At 39.8% G+C, this 11,169-nt stretch overlaps 2 protein-coding genes across 3 annotated transcripts in view; one reads left to right on the forward strand and one right to left on the reverse strand.

Annotated features, from left to right (window-relative positions):
* Positions 1–9,684, reverse strand: part of ttc8 (tetratricopeptide repeat domain 8) — a 47,540-nt gene extending 37,856 nt beyond the window's left edge. The window contains exon 1 of the mRNA XM_026229231.1: positions 9,465–9,684. Coding sequence (XP_026085016.1) covers positions 9,465–9,584 — 120 coding nt within the window. The 5' untranslated portion in view covers positions 9,585–9,684. The remainder of the gene's footprint in view (positions 1–9,464) is intronic.
* Positions 9,685–10,005: 321 nt separating this feature from the next.
* The window catches only part of LOC113060374 (putative E3 ubiquitin-protein ligase UBR7), a 32,210-nt gene continuing 31,046 nt past the window's right edge, over positions 10,006–11,169 (forward strand). Inside the window, exon 1 of one of the 2 annotated variants that reach the window (XM_026229233.1) lies at positions 10,006–10,228. In XM_026229233.1, coding sequence (XP_026085018.1) covers positions 10,145–10,228 — 84 coding nt within the window. In that variant the 5' untranslated portion in view covers positions 10,006–10,144. The remainder of the gene's footprint in view (positions 10,229–11,169) is intronic. The other variant, XM_026229232.1, reaches the window with a different exon arrangement.

Consider the following 11,169-nt stretch of genomic DNA (forward strand, 5'->3'; position numbering starts at 1 on the left):
AAACAGGCTGCGTGAGAGCGGCTAGTGTGAACGGCTCGTCTGTGATGCGGGATTCACGCCACGTGAGGAAGAGAGAGGAGCGAGTATGAGAAGCATTCAGAAACACAGGCTGTGTGTGCGCTCTTCTGAATGGGGAATAGCAAACTCGCAATAAGAGATGCTCTTGATATGCATTATGCACAAGCTCAAGTATATTATATTTTTTGTTCATTGTCTTTCTTTTCAAAGCTTAAGTTAACAAACATTTTTCTTTAGTTTTAATTTGCCTAACTATTGACCTGACCCTGTAGACACCATAACCCCACTCTGTCTCTCTCCTGCTTTCCGGTTTTGTTTTGTTTTGTTTTTATGGTGGGCGTATACACCGTTGGCTAGAGCAGAGCTGATTGGGTAGAACAGAGAAGTGCTCACTGTCACTCAAGACTGGCAGTCAAGCATATGCAGAACTGAAATTAGCAAGAACTGACAGATCTAGAGCAGGTTTTTTAATCAGAGGTTGAACTACTGCATGTTTTAAAATTTCAGGGACCACACCCGAGGTCAGAGTCAGACTACTATTTATAACTTCAACAACAGATGGTCCTACAGTGGGGAAAACCTCCTTAAATAGTCGAGGGGGGACAGCATCATTTGGAGACCCGAGGGCTTCAAGTGACCAACAACCTCCTCTAAGGAGGGAGAAGTCACCGGCTCAAAATGATCAAAGACAGCCGAGCAGGGGACAGAGATTGAAGGGTCTGAAGCTGAGGGCAATTAGAGACCTAATAGAAGTGACCTTATCAATGAAAAAGCAAAGGAAGTTTTCACACATAACAGGGGATGCCTCCATACAAGCATTCTGCGGGGCATTTAAAAGAGAGTCAATGGTGTCAAAATTCCTCAACATCGTCAACAATCTCAAATTGGAGAGCGTGCAAGCTGTTCGGTCAGGTTGAGCAGCCATGGCCAGTGTGGCCACAAAAAAGAGAAGATGCACTTTTAATAGTGAATGGACCAAAACATACTCTTGGTCAAGACCTGTAGATGGAGAAGCAGAGAGAGCAGATTTTCTGGTGGAGAATACGACGTCCCCAGTCACTGTTCCAGATTCTGAAATAGCTAAGCAACTTTAGGTGATATTTTGGGTCAGGTACTGTCTTAATCTTTTAGTCTGTGGGTTTAAAAAGAAATATAGGCAATATATTGAAATGTCTACTTTTAAATGAAAATGTTAAATCCAAAATAAATAGACTACTCTCTGATTATGTAATCCATATAAAATGTGTATTTCATCTTTGTGGCAAGCTTTATGTGCGCTGTCTTAATGCTTATTATCCTGTAGGCTATAGCCTATTTAAGTAATTAAATTAATATAAAGAGGCGACACATTTACTACTTTTAAAAAATGCGGGTTAGGTACGATATTTTCTTTTTCTATTTTTGCGGTCCGAGTTGCGGGCGTGTTAGTTGAAAACATCGGGTGCGGGTTGTTTATAAATTGAGCCGCGCATCACTGATGTAATATAAATGTACAAACCTGATTCCAAAAAAGTTGGGACACTGTACAAATTGTGAATAAAAACAGACTGCAATGATGTGGACATTTCACATTTCAATATTTTATTCAGAATAGGGCTGAAACGATTCCTCGAGTAACTCGATTACAAAAATTGATCGAGGCAGAGGAGAAGCCTCTTTTAATTTATTTACAATCTCACGTCAGGTTCTTTCACAATGATATTTTTAATGTGACACAATGCGTTTGCATCACCCACAAAGTGGAAGGAGACACAAGCACTTCCCATACTGCAAGGAGTCAGCAGTGTTTTGATTTGAGGGCGCGTGCAAACGTAAAGAGAACGTATTGATAAGTGAGGTGTGATAAGTGTGAACACACACGGAGCAGTGAACACACACACACAAACACTGTGAACACACACACACTGTGAACACACACACGGAGCAGTGAACACACACACGGAGCAGTGAACACACACACACACTGTGAACACACACACGGAGCAGTGAACACACACACACTGTGAACACACACACGGAGCAGTGAACACACACACACTGTGAACACACACACGGAGCAGTGAACACACACACACTGTGAACACACACACGGAGCAGTGAACACACACACACTGTGAACACACACACGGAGCAGTGAACACACACACACTGTGAACACACACACGGAGCAGTGAACACACACACTGTGAACACACACACGGAGCAGTGAACACACACACACACTGTGAACACACACACGGAGCAGTGAACACACACACACACTGTGAACACACACACGGAGCAGTGAACACACACACTGTGAACACACACACGGAGCAGTGAACACACACACACTGTGAACACACACACGGAGCAGTGAACACACACACACTGTGAACACACACACACACTGTGAACACACACACACACACACACACTGTGAACACACACACGGAGCAGTGAACACACACGGGTGATTCTCACGAAATCGTAGTTTCAAAGATTTCATATATGACATTTAAAAAAATGTTTGTATCAACAAATTTTCTTTTTAAGCATTAAGAGCCGGGTCTGAAGTGTCAGTGACCATAAATTTAAAAAAGTTTTACTGACAATTTAACAACTTTTTGAACATATTTTCCAAAACATGTCCTTAAAAATCTCATTACCGTAACACTCTGAAAAGTCCAGTGATGTGGGGAAAAATAATACATTTTCACATTTTTAAAAATGGTTTATTAACAGTCATGCACAGTTACTTGAAACTCTGGAATAACATATATTTTTATAATAAAATTTTAATGTGATTTTCAATTATTTCTCTCATTACCGCAACACCTTCTGCATTTTGCAGCCAATTTTTTTTTTTTTTCAGTAAAAACTGAAATATTTTCAAAATGATGTTGCAAACCTGAAAGAACATAATGTATAGATTCTGCACATACATTTAAAAGCAGACTACTATTTTTCAATTTCTTAAATAAATCTTAAAAGAACACATGTTGCGGTAATGATACATAGCTTACGAAAATGAGGTTCATGATTTCGGTAATGTTAATAGGCATATTAAGTATGTGGTATAGTCAAACAAATAATATTTAATGTAGAAAATAAATTAGATAATATTGGCATAAATTATTTTGCAGTGCTTCATAACTAGATAATATAGGGTATAAACACCAGGGGCCATTTTCACAAAATATTTTAGTATCCCAGTTTGGATTTCTTTTACCTTTGTACTAAATCTTACTGTCATATCAGCCATAATAATTCTAGTCTTATTTAAAAGGCTGCTTATACATATAACAATTATTTATAAGATGCAGACATGTAGAAGCTGACAATTAGCTGAACATATGCTTGTTTAATTATTGACACTCTAGTTCAAACTTTATTTGAATATTGCAACATTTTTATTTTTAAATCTTTATTTGATTATGGTAACATGATATCTCATTCTACAATATTTCTATTATAAAATAACTGACAGATACCCATCCCTTATCAGCCAATCACTGTGGGTGTAGTTAGTAATCATGCTGACATCATCCATACCAAAAAGGTCGTCCTCACTCTTTTTCTTAGCTTAAGATTTCTCCCCATTCCTTAGTAAAATTCTGTCACAGCTGCTTTATGAATAGGTTTTATGAGAAGCAGTTTAAAGGGCACCCTGTGGTTTTCCACAAAAATAAATACTTAATAGTGCAATGTTAGAAAACAAACAAGACTAATATTAGTTTTGTAATTTTAGTTTTATTATTAAAAAAATATTCACAATACATTATTACAAAATAATGTTTCTCATTTTATTTTATATTTTATGTAATAATCATATAATTATGTAATAACTATTTATTAATAGTCATTGACAGTGGGAATGTAGTCTTTGATAACTCAAGTGGATTTTTTTCTTTCTACTGAAAGAGTTGGTTCTGGTAAAGAGTATACCCAAGTATGAACCTAAAGTTTTTCCAAAATCGCTCATTCCTAAAAAGATGATTCACAATATATTTTTCTTTTTTCCTTAAAGATGTTCTCATTCAATTTAACCCTAACCATTCTATAATAATTGTTTTTGAATTAGAATTTAAAACTGCCGCATTTTTTATTTTTAAATACACTGCCATTCAAAAGTTTAGCATCAATAATAAAAAATAAAAAAAGTTTTTTTGAAGCTTCTTCTGCTCATCAAGGCTGCATTTATTTGATCAGAACTACAGTAAAAACAGTAATATTATGATAAAGTGATTGTTATCTTTTTAATATACTTTAAACCAGAATTTTATTTCTGTGGTGACAAAGCTGAATTTTTAGCATCATTACTCTAGGTTTCAGTGTCAAATGATCCTTTAGAAATTATTCTAATATGACATACAGCCAAGTATGGTGACCCATACTCAGAATTTGTGCTCTGCATTTAACCCATCCAAAGTGCACACACACAGCAGTGAACACACACACACACACACAAAGTTCTGTTGCTCAGTATAAAAATCATTACACTTATAGAAAGTCCTCATAATGATAGATGCACCAACATTTGTGTAGGCTTCCCAACAATTTTTGATAACTACTCCTACTGTAACCTCTAACCCACAATGTCTCTCTCCTTCCTGGGGTTTGGTGGGTTGGTATAAAAGTTTTCTCTGAAATTGGTCACCCTAGCCTTTGCTTAAGCTTTTTTGTTTTGTTATTAAATAATATTGAATTTAATAACTCATTACATACATTTAACAATAGTCTGTATGATTAAATTCTCATTACCGAAAAAGAGGTTCTCTCTACCGCAACTGGCCTTAAATTGTTGCGGTGAGTGAAAATGGTGTTGCGGAGGATGAGGTGTCTTAGCATGTTTTGCTAACAACAGAGAAGCCATGATGATTTAGCTAATTTTTACTCTGTGTATATTATCAGTCATTAATTAAGTATATTTTCATAGAAAATTTGTAATCTAATATTTTTCTAAATGTGGAAAACTACCCGTTTCGGTGATGATAATCAATTTGTCGTGTTCACGTTCTGACAAGAGAATTTTACACTTTTAACTGGAACAATATGAAGATACCTGCCTACCTTGTTGGTATTTCGAAGGTTCTGCCTCATGTGTTGCTTAATTTAAAATCAAGATTTATATTAAAAAAACATTTGCGTGCGTTATTGACCCTCAAAAAATATTGCGGAGGATGAGAACATTAGTCATGGACACTTTATATTTCCACTATTGTATCATTATTATTATACATGAATATTCAGTCTGTCATTTTTCTGTCATGTGAAAAATTATAGAAGAATATCCATTTACTTTTTTCAGAATATTTTAATTGTAATTTGTTTAAATTACAACATAACATAAGTTAAGATACAGCTGGACGCATTGCGGTAATGAGAATTTCAGCAGAAAATGCAATAAAATGCAAAAATAATTAATTCCTATGTTGAAATTACTCTTTGTGCAAGGTAGAGAACAGTATTGTCTTTATTATGGTGTTTTTATATATTACTAAATTGCATGTTTAATATCTAAAATCACTAGTGACATGGCGTTTCAACTGTTTCGTGAGAATGACCCACACACACTGTGAACACACACACGGAGCAGTGAACACACACACACTGTGAACACACACACACACACACACTGTGAACACACACACGGAGCAGTGAACACACACACACTGTGAACACACACACGGAGCAGTGAACACACACACACTGTGAACACACACACACACACACACACACACACACACACACACTGTGAACACACACACACTGTGAACACACACATGGAGCAGTGAACACACACACACACACACACACACTGTGAACACACACACGGAGCAGTGAACACACACACACACACACAGAGCAGTGAACACACATACACACACAGAGAGAGAGAGAGCAGTGAACACACACACACACACACACAGAGAGCAGTGAACACACACACACACACACACACACAGAGAGCAGTGAACACACACACACACACACACACACAGAGAGCAGTGAACACACACACACACACACAGAGAGAGAGCAGTGAACACACACACACACACCTGGAGCAGTGGGCATCATTTTTGCTGTGGTGGCTGGGGAGCAGTTGGGGGTGTGTGCACCTCAGTCGTGTGTGTGTGTGTGTGCCGGCCCTAGACGCGAACCCACAACCCTAGGGATAGGAGCCTTATGCCGCGTTTCCACCGCAGGAACTTTACCCAGGAACTGGGGACTTTGGGCTGGTACTCGGTGTGTTTCCACCGCAGGAACCAGGAACTAAATAAAGTTCAGGGTAAAAAATGCCCCTCAGAAAGTCCCTGCAGGCGAGGTGGTACTTTTTCAAAGTTCCAGAACTTTCGGGGGCGGGGCTTGGGCACTAAACATCCTGATTGGTTGAGTTCACGCAGCATTGTTTGAGTTCAACCACCATTTATTCGGATCAACATTTTCTAAATATTACTGTTATTGTGTCATGAAATGTGATTTTAAAAGTATTTAAGGCAAGAATGTAGTTGTTTAAAACTCAAATCTATGGTTAATTTATAAAGACAGCACCTATTTAAAAATGTGTTCTTCTTTCTTGACCTATAGAGTTTTAGCCGGCAACGGCGAATGGCACGTGTTCACTGACAATGTTTTCTGGAAGTATTCCTGAGCCCATGTTGTGATTTCTATTACAGTGTCATTCCTGTATGTGATGCAGTGCTGTCTAATGCTGTGTTCACACCGAACGCGAATAGAGCGTCTGGCGCGAATGATTTCAATGTTAAGTCAATGCAAAGGCGCGTTTACGCGCGTCTGGAGGTCTCGCGGCGCGAATGGGGCGTTAACACTGTGCGGAAGACGCGAATTCGCCTCATTCGAGCGTAACGCTTTAAGCGCGAATGGTGCTTTTTGTGCATTTAGCGTTTGGCCCGAATTCGCGTCTGCCGCCCGAGTTGAAAAATTTGAACTTTGGCGTCAATTCGCGCCGCGTTAACCAATCAGGAGCCTGCTAGGAGTCACTCATTCAACAGTATGTTCCTGCAGCCTCCGGTTGTGCAGGAATACCCTTCTCCACTCATTCAACAAGGAGGAACGACAGATGTTGTCAATGAGCAGTCAACCGGAGCTATATGACAAAAGTTCATATTTCTATAGAGACAGGAATAAAAATGACCTATAATATATATATATATATATATATATATATATATATATATATATATATATATATATATATATAACATATTAATAGATAAATTGAATAAAGGCCAAAGATAAAAAACGTTTCATTTTACCCCAAACAAATTATATTTTATCTTGAACCTCTAAAGAGACATCAGAGCCAGCGGCAAATGTCAGAAGATCTAGCCGAGCCGAGGCTGCTCTCGGCGGATACATGATGACGGAGCTCCCGCTGGTCGCATGGAGCTCATCTCCGAGATCGGCGAAACACATTTTTTAAAAAGACGCTGTCATTATAAATAAACCGCATGTTTGAGTTTAAAACAACTACATTCTCGCCTGAAATACTTTTAAAACTACATTTCATGACACAATAACAGTAATATTTAGAAATGTATCCGAATAAAAATGGCGGTTGAAAATGCTGCGTGAACTCAGCTGGCAGAAACCCCCCCCATGACGCGAATTCGCGTCTGTTGTGAAGTTAATTTCACGCGCGAATGAAGCGAATGATCTCAAAATGGTCAAGCGGCAAACTCGGCGCGGTAGACGCGAATTTGACGCGTTTGGTGTGAACACAGCATAAGGCTGGCGCAAGCATCTCAGCCGCGTGGCGTGTCTGTTTTTAATTCGGCTCCCATGTTAATGAGACTGCCTGCGTGAGACACGCGTCTAAAAACGCGTGCATGCTAGAAATAGAACTGACGCTTATTTTTTACCGCGACACGTGCGCATGTTGGAAGCGTTTCCAAGCAAAATATAATAGGAAAATGTGTTTATATTTCATTTTGTACACAAATACATATGAATTCATGATATTTTGATATTTGAAAGTCCATAGGTTGACATAAATTCAGATATAAATGTAATTTAAAAAATAAATAAATAATTATCGATTTTCAAATACTGCACCTGTCAAACATAATCTGTTTCGCCGTCAATACTTTTGACGGTGTCCTTTATCAGTAGGCGTAGTTGTAGGGGTGTAAAAAAAAGTTGATATTGTTGTCATGAAGACAAGAGCCTGGTCTGTCAACGGGCTCCCTCTACAGCAGCAGCGCGCCAGGCACGGTTCTGGTGTGTAAAGACACAGAAAATGCGAGGCAGCCACCACGCTTCTGGGACACTTCAGACACGCGACGCTTACACCACGCAGCCAGTGTGTCACCGGCCTAAGGGCTGAAGATCTTGGGCATCCAGTATGGTTTTCCGGCCTTGATCCTTACACACAGAGATTGTTCCAGATTCTCGGAATCTTTGGATGGTATGATGCACTGTAGATGATGATAGCTTCAAACTCTTTGCAATTTTTCTCTGGGAAACTGATTTCTGATGTTGCTCCACTATTTTGTGCCGCAGCATTGGGGGAATTGGTGATCCTCTGCCCATCTTGACTTCTGAGAGACACTGCCACTCTGAGAGGCTTTTTATACCCAATCATGTTCCCAATTGACCTAATAAGTTGCACATTGGTCCTCCAGCTGTTCCTTATATGTACATTTAACTTTTCCAGCCTCTTTTTGCAACCTGTCCCAAATTTTTTGTAATGTGTAGCTCTCATGAAATCCAAAATGAGCCAATATTTGGCATGACATTTCAAAATGTCTCACTTTCAACATTTGATATGTTATCTATATTCTATCGTGAATAAAATATAAGTTTATGAGATTTGTAAATTATTCCATTCCTTTTTTACTGACAATTTGTACAGTGTCCCAGCTTTTTTGGAATCGGGTTTGTATATATGACAGTGTTTTTGCAACAGCTCCAAGTCTCACACGCAGTGTATACGTCACCGTCCGAATCAGTTCACTCCTTCCTGAGCTAGTGCACTCAACTGCTACACACTATACAGGGATTAGTGAACGAGTGAGCTACAGTGTGTTTCACATCACATCCACTGAAGTAAACAGAGGGAATACTGGACTAATATTATGGGAATACTCGGAGACATATGCTGGAAATATAGGGAATACACTATAAGGAATAGTTGAACTAAAGTAAAGTTTTATAAAACAGTTACCTCAGAATGACCAGCAGCAGGCTCCTTAGCAAACAAACAAAGTAATGGGGAGAGTGTGAACACTTCAGTTCAAATACTGACGTGTTATCAATAAAACATGTCTCTTATTATTCTGACACGTTTATTAAACATCATCAGATCACTAAACGAAGCAAAGTCTTCGAGTTCAGGCCTGAGTGAGTAGCCTAATCCTGAGACAGAATAGCTCGACACAGAGGGTTATAATGCGCTTATGAGCGCTGATCAGCTAACCGCTAGCCTCTCTCTGACTGACCTGGTCACACGGGCTTTCTGACAGCAGCTGAGAGCAGATATCTGCACATCTCTGGAACCTGCGTCTCCTACAGCTGCTCCAGGCAAGAAACAGCGGCTCCATCGACACCCTGACCTCCATCTGCACCGGTGATAATCAACCGAGAAATGATCCGATCCGATCCGAGCCTGAGTTCCGACGACTGCTCGAGCAGCGCTCTCTCCTGGTGACGTCAGCACGCATAACGTTACCTTGACAACGCAGAGGAGGGAAGCAGCACGGGAACAAACATAAAAGCGCGCGTCCTAGTATAATATATTGTAATTCAACATTTTAAAAAACACAGCAAACTATTTTAAGCAAAATCTGTTGTGAGACAAATAACACCACAGTATTAACACAGAGGCGTAGTAATAAAAGAGTGACATAAACGTTTTAATAATATCAGCTGATTTGGGCTTATTTTGTTAATAATTCCACACAATTATGAAGCTGCTGAAAGGCACTGATTGTTTGTAAATGAAACTGTTACAACAAGACGATTCCAGCCATCATTTCATTTGTCGACTCGCAAACCGGAAGTGACGTGTTCGCGCCGGTTCGAATCGCGCGCAGGAGAGCCGCTCTTTCTCTGGTTCACGTGATGCTTCAGTAAATCTGAACGCGTGTGTGTTGTGTTGTGTTTGTTTGTTCGTTGTGTGATGGATCAGTGTGCAGTAGATGAGCTGTACGAGGCGTTTGCTGTACTGGCCGGAAGTGACCCCGATCACTGCTCTTATCCGAAGGTAACAGTATGTGTGTGTGTGTGTGTGTGTGTGTGTGTGTGTGTGTGTGTGTGTGTGTGTGTGTGTATATAGGTGTTTTTTTGCTGTGTTCAGCTGTGTGTGTGTGTGTGTGTGTCTGTGAGTGTGTTTGTGTCTTTGTGTGTGTGTGTGTGTGTGTGTGTGTGTGTTTTCTTGCTGTGTTCAGTTGTGTGTGTGTGTGTGTTTTCTTGCTGTGTTCAGTTGTGTGTGTGAGTGTGTGTGTGTGTGTGTGTGTGTTTGCTGTGTTCAGCTGTGTGTGTGTGTGTGTGTGTGTGTTTGCTGTGTTCAGCTGTGTGTGTAGTGTCTGTTTGTTTGCTGTGTGTGTGTAGGTGTTTGTTTGCTGTGTTCAGCTGTGTGTGTGTGTGTGTCTGTGAGTGTGTTTGTGTCTTTGAGTGTGTGTGTGTGTTTTCTTGCTGTGTTCAGTTGTGTGTGTGTGTGTGTGTGTATAGGTGTTTTTTTGCTGTGTTCAGCTGTGTGTGTGTGTGTGTCTGTGAGTGTGTTTGTGTCTTTGAGTGTGTGTGTGTGTTTTCTTGCTGTGTTCAGTTGTGTGTGTGTGTGTGTGTGTATAGGTGTTTTTTTGCTGTGTTCAGCTGTGTGTGTGTGTGTGTCTGAGTGTGTTTTTGTCTTTGAGTGTATGTGTGTGTGTGTGTTTTCTTGCTGTGTTCAGTTGTGTGTGTGTGTGTGTATAAAGGTGTATGTTTGCTGTGTTCAGCTGTGTGTGTGTGTGTGTGTGTTTTTTTTTGCTGTGTTCAGCTGTGTGTGTGTGTGTGTGTGTTTTTTTTTTGCTGTGTTCAGCTGTGTGTGTGTTTGCTGTGTTCAGCTGTGTGTGTGTGTGTGTGTGTGTGTGTGTTTGCTGTGTTCAGCTGTGTGTGTGTGTGTGTGTGTGTGTGTGTTTGCTGTGTTCAGCTGTGTGTGTGTGTGTG

The sequence above is a fragment of the Carassius auratus genome, chromosome 42, assembly GCF_003368295.1.
Source record: "Carassius auratus strain Wakin chromosome 42, ASM336829v1, whole genome shotgun sequence".
In the NCBI taxonomy this organism is placed as follows: Eukaryota; Metazoa; Chordata; class Actinopteri; order Cypriniformes; family Cyprinidae; genus Carassius; species Carassius auratus.